Source organism: Macrotis lagotis, chromosome 6 (assembly GCF_037893015.1).
Source record: "Macrotis lagotis isolate mMagLag1 chromosome 6, bilby.v1.9.chrom.fasta, whole genome shotgun sequence".
Taxonomy (NCBI): domain Eukaryota; kingdom Metazoa; phylum Chordata; class Mammalia; order Peramelemorphia; family Peramelidae; genus Macrotis; species Macrotis lagotis.
The window spans coordinates 186030414-186048537 of record NC_133663.1 but is presented as its reverse complement, the minus strand read 5'-3'; the positions used below and the strand labels follow the sequence as shown (position 1 = coordinate 186048537).

The window sequence follows — 18124 nt, the reverse complement described above, 5'->3', positions numbered from 1 at the left end:
GCTAGCAACATCAAAGGTGAACAAGCCCACCAAAGAATTGTTCAGACCTACATTCATATAATTTCCTCTGCAGGATCATTTTTTAAAAACTTCTTTCAGCTATTACATACAATCATGCATCCCCCCTGTGGCACGCTAGACTTGAATGGACTGGGATCCTCCTCAGATTGCCCACAATTTCCAACGGCTGACATTCACAATGCATGATCACCCCTACTCCTTCGGACTCTTATCCACATAGGGTTCTCTAATGCCTCAGGACAGCAAGAAGACAACTTCCAGATACAAACTTTAGACCCAATCTCTGATTTCCATAAACCTTCAAGCCAGTGGAAGCAGTGCCACCACCCCAGGTCTGAGGAGTGGCCATTGAGCCCAAGTATCCTCTGGCAACTTACCTGCTTCCCCTAATTCCAAGGGTATTCACAGCTTTCACCAACATTCTGGAGGTTGGCTCTCATGCTACATGCTTCCAATCCCTCTCATTGCTAATATGTGTTTTGTTCTTAGACTCACTATTCTCCTCTGGCCAAATGGTGACATCTTGACAGGATCAAGCATTTCCTTCTCCTCCCTTCACTTATTTTTTTTTAAACTCATGATTTATTTATTTAGTTTTTTAGTTTTTTTGCAAGGCAATGGGGTTAAGTGGCTTGCCCAAGGCCACACAGCTAGGTAATTATTAAGTGTCTGAGGCCGGATTTGAACTCAGGTACTCCGGACTCCAGGGCTGGTGCTCTTATCCACTGCGCCACCTAGCCGCTCCCTCCCTTCACTTATTACTTTCATCATGACCTGTCCAGGATAAACCCATCACCAGAAATCTTCAGAGTGACCGACTTCAACCTCAGGTGCTTCACCATTTACAAAAGGCTTCTCTCTTCATTTGCCACCAGTTGCTGTTTGGTTTCAATATCATCATCATCATCATCATCATCATCATCATGATCTTCATCATGTCTCTAGGCCAGGTACTTTTTGTCACTTCTACCCCCTCTTCCAGCTTCCCCTTGAGGGCAGGGACTGTCTTTTCTTATTTGTATCCTCAGCACTCTTAACACTGTCTTGCACCAACCAGCTGCTTAATAAATGTTTATCCTAATCTTTTCCTCTTCCTTTGGTTCCTCAAGCAGCTCCCTCCTAATTTTCCTAGGTGTTGGACCACTCCCACCCCTTAAATGTAGGTAATTGCCAGGTTCTACTGGAACCTTTCCTTATTCCCACCTCTTAATGCACTTATCTCTATGTAGATGACACCCAAACTACATAGCCAGGGCTCATCTGTCTCCTGAACTTAGAGGTAGCAGTACCAGCTGCCTAACAGACATCTTGATCTCAAAGTCCTAAAGGTATCTAATACTCAGCCTTTCTAAAATGCAATTCATTTTCTTACATTCCCATTCCTTGTCCAAAATGAGCTATTTCTTTTACAGAAACTACATCCTTCTGATTACTCTCCATCACCTTGCCTGTTAATTCTTCCTTACTTTCCAGTTAAGTCTTTCCTAGTCAACTCCTTTAGCTCTCCATACAAGTAGTCACCACTCTGATCAGGAACCCCCCCCCAACCACCTCTTCTCCAATATTGTAATGGCATCCAAATTGGTCTCCCTGTTTCCAACTTCTCTAACAAGTCCACTCTTCACACAGCTGCCAAACTAATATCTCTAGACACAGGTAGGGCCATATCATTTCCCTACTCAGAAAACCTAAGTGGTTCCTTGGACATACTATAAACTCCTCAGACTAGTAGTTTTCTGCAATCTGGCTTTCATCAATCAACCCAGAAATATTTCATATTACTTTTTTTACCCATTCTTTGTTCTAATTAAACTGGCCTACTACCTGTTCCTTAAATTCAATATGCCATCTCCAGTTTCCATGCTTCTACGCCTCTTCATCTATATCCTTTAGAATCCATGGCTTTCTTCAAGATTAAGCTCAGGTGGGGGTGGCTAGGTGGCGCAGTGGATAGACCACCAGCCATGGAGTCAGGAGGACCTGAGTTCAAATCCAGCCTCAGACACTTAATAATTACCTAGATGTATTACCTTGGGCAAGTTACTTAACCCCACTTGCCTTGTAAAAAAAAAAAAGCAACAAAAACAAAAACAAGAATAGCTCAGGTCCCATTTTGGATGGTGTATCAGTGCTCACTGTCTATAGTTACATCACACACACACACACACACACACAGACAACACACACCATAGAATGCAAGCCCCTGAAGGGCAGGGACTATATCCATTTTTATCTTTGTCTTCAGTATACAATTTAGCAAGACTTAGGTTCATCTCTTATCTGAATGATTCAGTGTTTTTTAGTAATCTAAGTGGGACAAGGTGAGAGGAAGATGAAAAGAAGAGACAGAGGGAGAGAGGAATGAGAATTTTTAACATTATTGCTCTATACCTTTTGAAACTTATCCCTAAATTTTGTCTTCTATGATTTCTATCCTTAACATTCTAAATAAAATCATAATGAAATCATATCTGGGTTAAGCAGAAAAGAAGTTTCATTACTTGCTAAACCATGACAGACAGATTCAAAGTACCAAATTTCCCCATGTATAAAATATACCCTTTTTTGGAAAAATTTGGGATCTAAAACCTGGGAGCATCTTATACAGTGGTTGTAGATTTTTTATGCATTTCCCACTTCTCTATGCTTGTTTTTGTGCTCATTGTTTTTTTTTTTACTTGCATGCCCTGCTTCTCTCGGCTTGTTGTCTTTGCACTCATTTTTTCACATTTGTTACTGGTATATTATAATTTGCCACATTCTGCTCAGAAATGACTCAGAAAAGATTTTTATCCAGTGCTGAATACATGTTCAAAGTGATCCAGTTTGCAAAAGTGAATGGAAATCATGCTGCTGAACATCAGTTCGGTCTTCCTCCAACTGAGGAAACAATCCGAGACTGGCTCTGGAAAGAAAAAATCCAACTGAAATGCCATGACAGAAGAAGGCTATGCGAGGCAAGTCAGCTAAATGGTCTGATTTGAGAGGGAATTGAAGAGAAGGCTTGAAGAGCAAAGGGTCAGTGGAATTCCTGTGTCCACAAAGATGGTTGGTTCAGAATGAGGACAGAAGAATTGCTAACAAAAAAAGTGACTGATTGCAAAGGAAGACACAACTGGTGCTTCAGTTTCATGAAATGGAATGAACTAAACGTATGTCCATATACCAGACTTGCCCAGGTAGTGCTTGTGTTCAACCCCAGACCATAGCACAGGCAGGAGAGCAGTTAGAACCTCTCCTAACATAGTGATTCATCATCAAACACAGATGTAGAGGAGCCAGTGGATGGGTGCTTCAACAGTGATGAGGAAATGTAGGAATTTTAGGATGAATAAAACTTGATTTCAATGACTTTATATAATAGTTTTTTCTAAATTTCAAGCCCCAGGATTAAGATGTGTCTTATACATGGAAGTGTCTTATACATGGAGAAATGCAGTACTTAGAAGAAAAGTGTCCCATGATGGCTCTCCATATAAATACATTTCGGTGACACCAAGACAGTTCTCCAACTAGCATAATGGTGGCTCCATGATGACTCTGCACATAAATGCCATGATGTCACAGTGTCTCCTCTTCTCTCCCTTCTTTCTGTTCACATAGGGTATCACACCCTTACCTGCTGGTACTCTGCCCAAAGGAATGAAAATTTTGATCACATGAAACCTGGCAAGAAGTCTTGGGGTTGGGGCGGCTAGGTGGCACAGTGGATAGAGCACCAGTCCTGGAGTCAGGATGACCCAAGTTCAAATCCGGCCTTGGACACTTAATAATGGTCTAGCTGTGTGGCCTTGGGCAAGCCACTTAACCCCATTTGCCTTGCAAAAAAAAAAACCTTAAAAAAAAGTCTTGGGGTTTACAGGCCTCAAATCACTCAGGCTCTCATAGACCAGTCAACAATAGGTCCCAGGCTAAGTCCCACTGTTGGTCACTTTTTAAGTCCTGATAATAGTGAATGTAAATAACATTTGTTTCTGTGTTTTGCCAGAAACCAGGATTGATTTTTTTTAACTAGGTTAATGAGACAATTTTGCTGTCTCGTTTCTTTCTCTGACCTTAATCACTGAATGGGTGTAGCCAAAGTCAAACTAAAAGCTGTTCAAGACCCTAGCTTAAAAAGGTCGAAGTCTTCCAGCATATCCAGGGTCATCTCTAGTCGAACTGATCCCTATCTAGTGGCACTGGACCCAGATAGCTCTCCAGGAGAAAGTGAGACTGGTGACTTAGCACAGCATCCCCCTCACTCAAATCCAATTCATGTGTTTTGTCATGGTCTTCTTTGAGAAAGGACAAGGACAAACAACAATAACAACAAGCATGATAAGTCTCTACATAAATACAATGACAGTGACCCCCCCCCCCAACGAATGCTTCCAAAGACCATGATGGCATAGAGTTCTTAGAAACTGAAGTAAGTGACTCAGAGATTGGGTCTGACACCCAACAGACTGTGCTAGCTCCTTGCAGTATTTCTATACCATATGCTCCTTTTTTCTGTTGGGCTTTTTGTTTTTAATCCATGGGAAAGGAATTAAATCTGCAAAATGGAAAACTAGAATAACACACAATAAAAGATTAGAACTTCAAAGGTCAAAATGTAACTGTCAAAAGTTTTAAGGTACTGGAAAGTGTCGGATACCAACCAAACTCAAAAACCATTAAAAATCCAGAGTCCTAGAATGTTAGAAGGAATGTCAGGAGTCATCCAGTCTAACCTATACTGGTACAGGAAGTTCCTCTACCACTTCCAACAAGGGATCATCTATGGTGAGAGACTATGATGAGAAAGAACCTACTCCCTATGGGCCATTCTGCTTTCTGACAACTATAACTGGTAGGAAATATTTTCCTATATATCAAGCCTCAATCTGCCTCTCTACCTACACCTTGCATTCTCGCTAGGACCAAACAAAATGAATCTAACAGTTCTTCCAATAACTGCAGGTAGCTATCTTGTCTAAAGTTTTCTTTCTCCAGTCTCTACATACCTCGCCATTCTGGTTGCTTTCCAGGGTTTCAACATTCTTTTGAAAACAAAATACCGAGGGAGCAGAGCCAAGATGGCAACAAGAGAGAATCATGTCTTAGGCGCTCTCTCTCATAAAACTTCTAAACTAAGGACTCTAACTACATTTTCGAGAGACAGAACCCAAGGCTCACCAGCAGCAGGGGAGTTTCCTGACCTATGCCCCAGGGAGCACCAGGCACAAATTGGGGTAACAGCGGGGGGACCTCTGCCAGAGCGAGCACATGAAGCCCAGCCCCCAGGGCACACAGTGAGCAGCATGGCCAAGGCAGTCCAGATCCAGGAACCAGAAGCAGAAGCTGGTAAGCAGGAGCCCCCAGAGCATGAGTCCATTGATCCTAGGGAGGGGAGTGGAGACTGCAGAGCTCTGTCCTCTGCCCCTGGAACAGGACTCTGGGGCTCTGACCACATTCAGATCCTAATCGCAGCCCAGGCCCCCCCATAGAACAGCAGGACCCCCCCCCACCTCAGCCCCATGGCAGGGGGGGGCGCATATGGTCATTCACAGACCAGGAGGGAGGACAGAGCCTCACACACTGAGACCCTTGTGGGAATGTCCCAAAAGCTCAGGAAGCACCCCCAAAACAGGCTAAGGCTGGGAAAATGAGCAAGCAGAGAAACAAGAGGAACACCACTGAGATATATTTTGCCTGTGAGCACAAGAAGAATCAAAACACTCAGTCTGAAGATGAGGAAGCACAAGCTCCTGCATCTAAAGACTCCAAGAAAAACAGAAATTGGGCTCAGGCTATAACAGAGCTCAAAAAAGACTTTGAAAATCAAATGAGGGAGTTAGGAAAAAACTAGGAAAAAAAATGAGAGATGCAGGAAAAACATGAAAATGAAGTCAGCAGCGTAGTCAAGGAAATCCAAAAAAATGCTGAAGAAAATAGCATGCTAAAAACCAGCTTAGGTCAAATGGATAGAACAGTTCAAAAAGTTATTGAGGAAAAGAATGCTTTAAAAAGAAGAATGGGTCAGATGGAAAAAGAGATAAGAAAGCTCTCTGAGGAAAACAAATCCTTCAGACAAAGAATAGAACTCAGGGAGGAAATTGCTGGATTTATGAGAAATCAGGACACAATACTTCAAAACCAAGAGAAAGAAAAATTAGAAGAAAATGTGAAACATCTCATTGAAAAAAACAACTGATATGGAAAACGGATTTAGGAAAGATAATTGAAAAATTATTGGAATACCTGAAAGTCATGATCAGGGAAAAAGCCCTGACATCATTTTCAGAGAATTACTACAGGAAAACTGCCCTGATATCCTAGAAGCAGAGGGCAAAATAGAAATGGAGAGAATCCACCGATCCCCCGGAGAAAGAGATTCCCAGGAATATTATAGCCAAGTTCCAGAACTCCCAAGTCAAAGAGAAAATATTACAAGCAGCCAGAAGGACACAATTCAAATACTGTGGAGCTGTAATCAGGATCTCCCAGGACTTAGCAGCAACTACGTTAAAAGCTCGTAGGGCTTGGATTATAATATACTGGAAGGCAAAAGAGCTTAGAATGCAACCGAGAATCAACTACCCAGCAAGGCTGAATGTTCTCTTCCAGGGAAAAAGATGGACTTTCAATGAACCAGGGGAATTTCAAATGTTCCTGTTGGAATGGCCAGAGCTGAACAGAAGGTTTGATCTTCAGATACAGGACTCAGGTGAAGCATGGAGATTGGAGGAGAAGGGGAAAACATGAGGGACTTAATGATGATGAACTGCATATATTCCTGTAAAGAAAAATGACACTGATAATACTCATATGAACCTTCTCAGTTAATAGAGCAGGCAGAAGGAGCTTTTATAGATGAAGCACAGGAGAAAGCTGAATTTGAAGATAAAATATGGTGTAAAAATGGAGTCAATAGAAAAAAAGGGAAATGTAATGGAAGAAAGAAAAAGGAGAGGGGGGAAATAGGTCAAGATATTTCATATAATAAGATTTTTCTTTATTACAATGAGCTATTGCAATGATGTGGAAGGGGGTAAGGCAAGGGGGAATGAGGGAATCTTCGCTCTCATCAGAGGTGGCTAGGAGAGGAAACAGCATATATACTCAATGGGGTATAGGCATCTGGAGTAAGAAGGAGGGGGGGACAGGGGGAAGGGGTGGGGATGTGAATGAAGGAGGAGAGGATGGACCAATGGTCAGATATAACACATTTTCCTTTTTACTTCTTGCAAGGGGCTGGGATTGGATGGCCTGTCCGGGACCATAGGGCCAGGTAGATGCTGGGCCTAAGGGGTGGTAGGGGGGCTCGGGGCTTCTTGGCCCCAGGACCAGGGAGCTGTCTGCTGTGCCACTCAGCGACCCTACAGCAGAGTCAGAGTGAAAGGAGAGAGAAAATATAGTACATGGTAGTGGAGAAATACAAAAGGAGGGAGTTGCGATCAGCAATGGCAATGGTGGGAAAAATGTAAAAGTAACTTTTGTGATGGACTTATCATAAAGAATATGATCCACCCATGACAGAGTTGGTGGTGTTGGAACACAGACTGAAGCACATTTTTTATTATTATTTGGGGGGGGGGGTGCAGGGCAAATGGGGCTGGGTGGCCTACCTGGGGCTGCATAGCAGGGTGATCCTTGGGTGTCTGAGGCCGGATTTGGACCCAGGTGCTCCTGCTCAAGGGCCAGTGCTCTGTCCGCCACCCAGCCACCCCACTATTGTTACTATTTTATTTTAGGTCTTTTTTTTCTTTTTATGGTTTTTGCACGGCAGTGGGGTTGGGGTGGCTTGCAGGTCACACAGCTGGGTGATTGTTGGGTGTACAGGGCCAGATATGGGCTCGGGTGCTCCTGGCTCCAGGGCTGGTGCTCCATCCACTGTGCCACCTGGCCATACCTACAATTATTACTATTATTTTTTTTAATTTTAATTTTAATTTTTTCTCTCCCCTTTAGTTTATCGTTCAAGCGAGTCTATATTTTTTGGGGGAGGGGGTATTTTGTTTACTCTTAAACAAGAATATTTTATTAATGTATAAAAAAACATTATTTGTACAAAATGAGAATAAAAAGATATTAAATTAAAAAAAAAGGAAACAAAACACCCTAAATAATAATGCCAATATTCCAAAGGTAACCTGAGCAGAGGATTTCCAGATTATAAACTATTTTCAGACAAGAATTGAAAAGTGTAGTGGCAGATAATTCAATAGCTTTTGCAAATAAAATTTAAAAAATTAATTAAAATAATGGTCAGCAAAAATATAATTTTGAACTCCTAAAAACTAAAACTACTACAAACTCTTATCTATCATGCTCTATATGTCTATGATGGTATTGAAATACAGCCCTTTCAAGTATCAAGATTATTATCATCAACACATTTAATTCGTGATTTTATTCAAGTATGAAAGCTGTATTTCACATTAGCAGCATCTCACATTTACAAGGCAACAAAAAAAAAAAAACAAGCCAAGAACAACCCACAAATATAAAATTTCCTCAAGCAAAGTTGGGATCACAAGGGAATTTCAAGAATTGCTAACATTCCAAAACTATTACCAAAATTAGAACTTTATGAGCTAGAAGAGACCTTACAGGTCATTTAATACAACCTTCCAACCAATCATGCAATGTCTTCTATGATATTCCTAACAATTAAGTATCTAATCTCTACTTGACCAGTTTCAAAAATAAGAAACCTACTATTGCTTTGTAAGGAAATCCATTTTGTTTGGGCAGCTCTAATATTTAGAAATTTCTTTTTAACAATGAATCAAAATCTGCTTCTCAATTCTGCCCAATAATTCGCCTTCACTAAATATCAGGCATGAATTGCCTCCTAAGTAGTGAAAAAATATAATTTCAAACTGGTTTTAAGATATCAAGTGAAAATAAATAACATAAGTGAATAGTTTATGAAGTGTTGCTGTCAACATATACCTCATGTTTTCAGTAACCACTAATTCTCAGATTGTTCATGTTCTGAGGAACTTTTAGGCTTCAAATTTCACTGGTGGCTTCAAACACATTCAAAATTAATTCAGAATTCAGTCTATGATGAAGTCAAATAACAGATATAAAGTGCTTTGTAAAAGTACTATGTAAATGTTGGCTGTTATTATCAAAACAAATAAGCTTTATGAATCAGTAAAGTTATCAAGTAGAAAAATTTCTTCAATATTTAAACCTTCAAGGACTAGAGTCAAAAACTCTTGTTTTGCTTTGATTTTTGCAAAGTAATGGGGTTAAGTGACTTGTCCAAGGTCACACAGCTAGTAAGTGTCAAGTGTCTGAGGCAGATGTTAAACTGAGGTCCTCCTGACTCCAAGGCTATTGCTTGATCCACTGCTTCATCACCTAGCTGCCCCAGAGTTGGTATACTCTTAACCTTTTGCTTAAAGGCACTTAACGAAAAGAAATAATCGAACAGGAATTGCTGAGGTAGTATTTATTCATAAAATCATTTATGGAAAAGACCGAAAGGAGATAGCAAGGCTATTGCTTATTTCTTCAGCAACAATTCTTATTATGTAAGCTAGTAAAATAATATCTAATAATGCATATATTACATATATATATATGTATATAGCAGCTAGATGATGCAGTAGATATAAGGCTCACCTTCCTGATTTCAAACCTGGCCTCAGACTCTTACTAGCTGTGTGACTCTGGCCAAGTCACTTAACCATTTGCCCCTGTTTCCTCATCTGTAAAATAAGCAGGAAATAGAAATGGCAAACCATTCTAGTATCTTTGCCAAGAAAATCCTAAATGGGGTGACAAGACCACCAATATGTGTACATGTGTACACACACACGCACACATTTTTAAAAATACACTCAGTCTACTATTTGTATACTCTTGGTCACATCATATATCATAATCCAAATGTTGACCTGATGCTGTCTTTACTATGCTGCCATCCAACCCTCACATAATGCCATACATGTCAGCTGGGGATTTTCTTAGTCATCCAGGATACAAAACTGTCCTCACAGAACAGCTTTCACAATTATGGCACAGTAACCTGAGACACAGAACAGCCCTTCAGACAGGGTATCATGGCAATTGCCTAACTTCCTTACCTCCTAGACAGAAATGTCACAAACTGTCCGGAGGTAGCTGAGAAGTACCTACCACTTTCATTTCAAATTGCTACCTTTTCCCCAGTTCTTGGCAAAAGCATGAATGTGACAAATTGCCAAGGGATGGCTTGCTTCCCCTTTCATTTAAGGTCCTTTGCATTCACCATTTCACAAGCTCAAGAATGTAATCTTCCTGACACTGGAATCTAGCGGTAATGATGAGGCCATAGATGCCTTCACAAGAAAGAGCTTCAGACTCTAACCGGTTTCCAATGGTGGTTATAATAGCATTTCTCCATCTGCTATAGGTAGGTCAGGGCTTTTACTTTTGAAATCTCCTAGCCACCATGGACATCTTTCTTCATGGCAAACTACTAAAGAACTTTTGAACACATTAAATGGTTAACTCTAGTCATAGCAAGCTCATCACATCTAAAAAAATATTTTAAAAGTAATTTCAGTCCTTAGAGTAGTCAATTACCTTGGGTAATGACACCAGGAACAGTAAAAATAAATGAAATTAAGACTTACGTATAAGTTAGTTTATGTATAATAAACTGATAAGATGATTGTGAACAAAGAACAACTCTTCTACTCCATGTTCATTCATTGTCTCTAAATTATAGTATCTAGCACCACTCCATAGCCTGTAAGGCATATAAAACATCTGTGGATCAGTTAATTCAGCATCTTCACATTACCAAGTAGCACAATATTTAAACAGAGTGGGCTGAGCTTGGAGTCAGAGACCAGAGATCCTATACTGTCTCCAACTCCATGTAACAGTGGGCTTATCACTAACCCTGTGCCTGCCTCAGTCTCCACTATTAAGTGAAGGGTTTGAAGACCAGATGGTCTCTAACCTCCCTTTCTAAATCTGTAATCATCCAGGATACTCCCAACCTTGAGTCGCTTCTCTTACTTGCTCTATATTCTTTGTCTTGGAGATCTCATGCCATCTCAGGCAACTTTACAAAAGGATACCCAAATATACCTTTAACACTATCTCCAATTATAGTGAGCTCTAGACCTGCCCATTTCCATTCATCTGCTGGATATTTCTGCTTAAATGTCCTAATAGCAGATCAAAATTATCACCTTGAAAATTGAATTTGTCATCTTCCTCCCAAATCCACTTCTTCCCTCCTTCCATATTTCTAATAATGTACACATTTACCCAGAATTCTTTTACTTCTCCCTGGAGTTGGAGGACTCCATCTAACCAGTACACAAATCCTTTCAAATTCATAATATAGCCTCTAGCATCCTTCCCTTCTATTGAATTCACACTAGCCTTTATTTCTTCCCACCTCATACTTGATCTTCCTATCTCCACTGATCCATTCTGCCAACTGGAGCCAGATTCATCTTTCTAAAACACTATTTTGATGTCACTCCCTGATGCCTACTGAAAAAACTCCTGAAGAGGACATTCCAATCACCTGACAATACACCTCAACTCATCCTTTCCAATTCATCCTTCTATGACATTACTCTGGACCATCAGCTGTTCCTCAAACATCTCTCCCACTCCTCTATCTTCCAAGCTTTGTCTGCATTCTCTCTCTACACCTGGAATAACCTCCTTCCCCACCCACATCCACCTACTGAAAATCTGCCTTTTTCTGCTCAAATGTCATCCATTAAGTCTTCCCTAAAGCCCACAAACTGGCTATTCTCTCTTCCTCACTTGAAGTCTTTTTAAAAAAAAATTTTTGATAGTTTTCATTTTTAAGTCATTTTCATTTTCCCCTACAAATACTTCTCCCAGCCCCAAATCCCTTCCCTGCAGATCATCCCTAACCACAGGAGTTGGGGGGGGGGGGGGGAGAAATGTTTATAGGGGGAAATAAAAATTCTTAAAGTGAGGAAGAAATGATATTCAGTTTGTGTAAAAGAGATCAAATTTATTTATAAGTGTTTCAGGCCACATTATTTCATAACAATGTCATAAATAAATTTAAACCAACTTCACTGTAACCTCACTAAATATCATTATGTTGTCTTTTGACCAAATGGTAAAAATTCAGATCAAATGGTCAGCAACTATGCAAGCATTTGTTTAAATCTCAGCAGTATCAACTCCTCTAGACCTTCCAGCACATTATTTGGCTTAATGTATTTTCATGAATCTAATAATGACAAAAGGCAATAGTTATTAGTAGACAGTATCTTCACTACAATGTAAAGACCTTGAGAACACAGACCTTATCAAATGCATCTTTCTATCCCTTATAAGACCTCATATCTCAAGCCATACCCACAGCTGATGCTCAGTAAGTGTTTTCTTAAATCAATGCACCAGTAAAAACTTGAACCATCAAACTTCCTCTAGTACAACTGCATTTTTTTAAAGTATTTGATGGTGGTAAAATGAATCTAAGCAAGAGGGTGACAATTCTAGAATATGGTCCTAAATAAACAAACTACTCATCATTCTGCTGTTGTACTAAATGAACTGAATTAGGCTATTAGGTACAGGCTGAAAAAAAAAAGAATTTTTTTAAGTGATATCCCTTAAGATAGTCCCTTATATATAGCTACAAAATGCACTATAAAAACATTGTGTTGAGGGGTGGCTAGGTGGCGTAGTGGATAAAGCACCAGCCTTGGAGTCAGGAGTACCTGAGTTCAAATCCAGCCTCAGACAATAATTACCTGGCTGTGTGGTCTTGGGCAAGACACTTAACCCCACTGCCTTGCAAAAATCTAAAAAAAAACAAAAACAAAAACATTGTGTTCCCTCTATTAAGGTAGCTTCGAAAATGCAGATATGTGAAGAGAACCAATGCTATAATTCAAATTAGAACATTCATGTTCTCAACTGAATTACATAAATTGAATTCATTGTTGGGAATTTTTAATTTGTTCATAGGGATTTTAGGATTGAGCTGAAAGTAACTTAATAGATCAATTAGATTGACATGCTTATTTTCCAAGTGAGGGAAATTGAGGCCTAGAAACAAAAATGACCGAAGATAACACAGGTAAGGGGCGGCTAGGTGGCACAGTGGATAGAGCACCGGCCCTGGAAGCAGGAGGATCTGAGTGCAAATGCGGCCTCAGACACTTAATAATTGCCTAGCTCTGTGACCTTGGGCTACTGCCTTCCCAAAAAATAAAAAAGATAACAGGTAAGCAGTAGATGGAGCAATATCTAGTACTCTCCAATATACCACACAGTGCTTCATATTGAGAGCTTGACACTGCCAAAACTTAAGTACTTCATCTATACCTGAGATAGCAATTGGTTAAAGAGAAGCTTTAACATAGTTTAAAAACAGAGATGAAGAATTAAAGAAAATGGGTGACTTTTTCCCCCTTTAAACAGAGACAAAAAAGTTTTTACACAAAAATTGCTTTGACCAAGCTTTCTGCCTCCCATAATTCCCAATGACTTACAACATGAATTTGTTAGTTTAGTCTAGTTAACAACTGACATCCTTGAAAGACTGTATCAAGGGTAAGAAAAGGAATAAATTAGCTAATATATATATCTAGATCAAAAGGGATAGTTCTTTGCTTTCTTGCATGTGTCTTATTCCAACTTTTGTGTGACTTCCTCAAGGTCAGGGATATGTCTATCTTTTACTATCTCACAATGCTCCAGTATAATTCTTGCCCACTGTAGGTAATCAAATATTTCTTTATTAAAGTACTTTTTTCTTTTTTTTTTTCTTTTAGGATTTTTCAAAGCAAATGGGGTTAAGTGGCTTGCCCAAGGCCACACATCTAGGTAATTAAGTGTCTGAGGATAGATTTGAATTTAAGTACTCCTGACTCCAGGGTCAGCACTCTATCCACTGCGCCACCTAGCCACCCCTAAAGTACTTTTAATAAATCAAATTGCTGGAGGGATTATTAACAACTGCAACATTTGCTATGTTGAGGGGAAGAAAACTTACCCAAAGATACTTCTAAAAATGCAGGGCCACCTCAACTACAGCTTTTGTCTGTGTTCTAACTATATAGTCTTTGCCCAGACACTGAGTATGGACAAAGTCTGTTTGATAAAAATATTTATGATCAGGACCTTAAGAAATAAGGTGCTTGGGTGAACTAGTAATTTTTAGGACTGGCAAAGTATCCACGATGGAGTCAGAGGACATTAGTTATGAGTACTACCTGTGTTACCTTGGACAAATCACTGCCTTGATTTCCTCACCTATAAAATGAGTATTGAACTAGAAGGCTATTTGGTCATTTCTACCTCAAGATCTATGACTCAGAAATATATTATGATCCCAGGAGCAGTAGGATAGAAAAAATGTACAAAAATGTGTTTCATAGTAAACATGGAATCTAGGTAAACATCTGGCATCCCCCCCCCCCCCCCGAATATAAGATTCAGTCAACACAATGCCTTTTACTCGGAGAGGCAAGTCAGGTGGAAAGAATGGGATAGGAATAGAGACCAGATCATTCATCATGGACAAACTCCCTTTACACTATGCAGGTTACCATCTTCTTGGAAATTGATAGTCATAAAAAGGTGTCTCCAACCTTGAGAGGTTGCTTGACTTACCCAGGACCACCCGCCTGTGCATGTCAGTGACAAAACTTGAACCCAGGTCTTCCTGGCTCAAAGGCCAGCGCTCTCTATTCAAATTCACCCCTCAGAAGGAGAAAATAAGGTAATAAAAACAATAAACACTTTATACTTTATAGAAGACTTTGATTAAAGGATGGGGATCAAGTTGGAAGAGATAAAATTTGCTTTCAAATTAATTCCTACTACCTATGTGACCATGTTAATCTCTCTAAGTCTATATACATAATTGTAAAATGGAGAATATCAATAGTACCTCAGAGAATTGTATGAGGTTCAACCTTAAAAATGTTATCTTACTAGCCCAATTTCTATTGATCAAAGCGTTTAATTTATTCAATTTTATACCAAATGAATTAAGCAAAAATTTTCCATGATTTTTACACTTGTTATAAATCCCTCAAATTGTCAGTCAATAGTTACCTGTCTCTTGCTGCACAGAAAGAATTCCAATTAAAAGATTTAATAGGACCCAAAAGTCTTAAGTAAAAATAATGATATTTAAACACCACATATTATTAAGGGTACATCAGAGCAATAAGCACAGATGCAGAAACATGTCTCACAATCCTATATGATAGTTGTCATGTTCCCTAAGACCATTTTTAACTCAATCATATTTTCTTCATGTTTTGAAAGTCTTAAAAACATAAGCTGATGCAATTTACCTACTGCCAACCTAAAATAAGTTAACAAGATCATCTAAAATTCACCACTGTTTTTTTGCTTAGTCTAAGAAGCTAAGCATTAACATTATACTTAAACTTAACATTAAACACATATACTTACATCTTTTGCCATGTTACCAGATCCTTGAAATCAATTCTTTAGATGTTCACTATCCAGAGAAGAAACAATAATCTCCTAGTAAATAAAAAAAAAGCAAAAGAAGACACAAATTCAGTAAAAGATCATGGTTGTAAAATAGTTTGTTAAGTTTAAATGGATACATTTCTCCCTCCAAACCCCATTCCAAATGCATTCATATATTTAGTCCTGAAACAAATCTACAAAAGCGGCCTGACTATGAAGGGCACGTAATGGGGAAATGTCAGCATCTCCTCCAAACAGGATGGACAAACTCCAGTCCTCCCCAAACAGCAAACACCTCAAGCTTTGCAGTACCAAGCTACTGAAACAGGGTAATAAACACTGCCCTCTCCACATATCTGGAACAAGACTATGAGCAATAAGAGCCCCTCATGAGAAGATATGATGGATACAAGTAAACTCGCTAACTCCAAGCCCCAAACTCATGCATGTCTTGTCTATATATACATATATATGTATGCATATATATGTATAGATACATATATAGATACATGTTTATTTATTTGTTTGTTTGATAATATCCAGAATGGACTCAATTGCCAAGATAAAGATGTGATTTCCCCTGCCCCCTCCTAAAAAACCACTGAATGGTGGAAGGGAGGACTGGGGGGACCTTGCCCCCCCTCTAGTCTGCTGTCAGTGCCACCGGCCCAGTCCTGGGCCGCTGATAACTCTGACAGGTGTGTTTCCCAGGGAGCTGTAGGGTTAAGGTAACTGCTCTGGGGCCACAAAGAAGACCCAGCCCGGGGTCCAGTCCACAAGCCCCAGGTCCATGTGGGATCTGGATCTTCCTGACCTGTCACTAGGCCTCGGGACCTCGGAGCGCCCCCCCGCCGCCCGGAGCACCCAACTGGCAGCGAGCCCTCCGCCCGGCCGGTGGCTTCAGCGTCCGGGGCTGGTGGGGGGCCACCCCGGGCCCTGCCTCCGGGGCCCCGCGGGGGCTTGGCTGAGGCAGGCCAGCGCGGCTCCGGGCGCCGTGGCGCGTCTCAGGCCCCGTGGACAGACACGAGCAGCAGCTGCAGCCCTGCCCCGCACCCCCAGTCCTCCCCTGCAGCCCCGGGCACCCCCCGGCAACAGGCGCCGTCCTGACCCTCCTCCCTCGGACCCCTTTCCTCAAAAAGGGCGCAGCGATGCTGATGGGGTGTTGGGGGGCTAGAAAGCGGCCTACCACCTCCCAACCGGCTGGAGAGTTCTCCCAGCCCCCTAAGTCCCATCCTGGGGACCCTTCCCCATCTGCAAAGGCCGGAAGGCAAGGGGTGAGCACCGGAGCCCCGGGCCACGCTGGAACCCCACATCTCAAGGCGGGGAGTCGGTTCACCTGAAGACGTCTTCCTCCCCTCCGTGCCCTCCCCCCAGGGCCAGGCCAGGAGCGCAGCGGAGCCCCGGAGCCCACCGCCAACTGCAGCGGCTACAATGAAGAGGAGCCGCGGCGTGGGGTGGGGGGGTGGGGGGCAGGAGGATGGGGGGGCAAGGTCTACCCACTGCACATGTGCAACACACACACGGAGCCCAGACCCGAGGAGGCACCCAGCCGAGTGCACGGCGCCCACACACAGGCGAGGCGCGGCGGGGGGCAGGGCAGAGGGGGCCCGCCCAGGGGACCAGACCGGCCGCACGGGTTCCCCCTCCCCCGCGGCCGGCCTGGGCTCCGGCCCGGCGCAACTCCGCAACTGGCCCCCCACACACGTTCAAGTCCCAGCCGACCTCCACCCCCCCCCAACTCCATCCTCCGGGGTCCCCCCCCAACCCTCCCGCGTGCGGCTCCGCGCCCGGCGGCATCCCGGCGCCCCCCCCTCCCGCCCAGGGCCCCGCGTGGAAGCGCACACGCGCCCCCCGGCCGCGAGGCCGGCTCGGCGCCCCACACCTGGCTCGCCGGGTCCCGCCGCCCGCGCCGTTGGGGGGGGTGGGGAGAGGGCGGATCGGCGGCGGGGAGGTGGAGATGGGGAGCGGGGCAGCTCGCGGCCCCGCCGCCGCGGCCCCCCGCGCACCCGCGGAGGGGAGAGATCACGGGGGAGGGGAGCAGATCCCGGCGGCCCGGGGGCCGGACTCTCCTCACCCCGACCCCCCTCCCCCCCGACTTCGCTCCCGCTTCTCCCCACAATATTGGGAGAGTTGACCGAGGGGGGATCAAAAAATTGAAACTTACACTTTGTACTGGGAGCGTCAAGCCGGCGTGACGTGCCGGCAACGCGGTGACGTGCGGCCACGAGCGGCCCCATAGAGACTGGCCCAAAGTGTCAGTTTCACCCCCGCGCGCTCCGCCTCGGGGAGCCGGCCGCGCCTGCGCGGCTTTTTCGCGCCTTTGGCTCGCTCCCTCCCTCGCTCCCGCCAGTTCTGCTCCGCCCCCGCGCTGGGCTCCCGCGGAGGGCTCGCCGTGCGTGCTCGCATGTGTCGGAGTGCCCGGGGCCGCCGGGGAGAGGGCAGAGAGCGCGGGAAGCGCGCGGCGCCAAAAGCTCGGGCCGGGAGCGCCGAGCCCGCCCGCCCGCGCGCCTGCCATGGCGGGCCGCGTGCTTGGGAGGGAAAAGGGGGGGAAAAAGGGAGCCCAGGCTCCACGGGGCGCCCCGACGGACGGACGCAGAGCGTGCCCCGCGCGCCGCTCCCACGCCGCGGCCTCCGTGCCCAACGATTCCACGCACCCCCCCGAGTGCCCGCCTTT

General features: G+C 43.2%; 1 protein-coding gene across 2 annotated transcripts in view; it reads right to left on the bottom strand.

Annotated features, from left to right (window-relative positions):
* The window catches only part of TFDP1 (transcription factor Dp-1), a 149894-nt gene extending 132173 nt beyond the window's left edge, over window positions 1–17721 (bottom strand). For both annotated transcript variants that reach the window (XM_074192107.1, XM_074192108.1), the window contains exons 1-2: window positions 17615–17721; window positions 15427–15501 (exon numbers count right to left, since the gene is read on the bottom strand). In XM_074192107.1, coding sequence (XP_074048208.1) covers window positions 15427–15438 — 12 coding nt within the window. In that variant the 5' untranslated portion in view covers window positions 15439–15501; window positions 17615–17721. The remainder of the gene's footprint in view (window positions 1–15426; window positions 15502–17614) is intronic.
* Window positions 17722–18124: the final 403 nt, after the last annotated feature.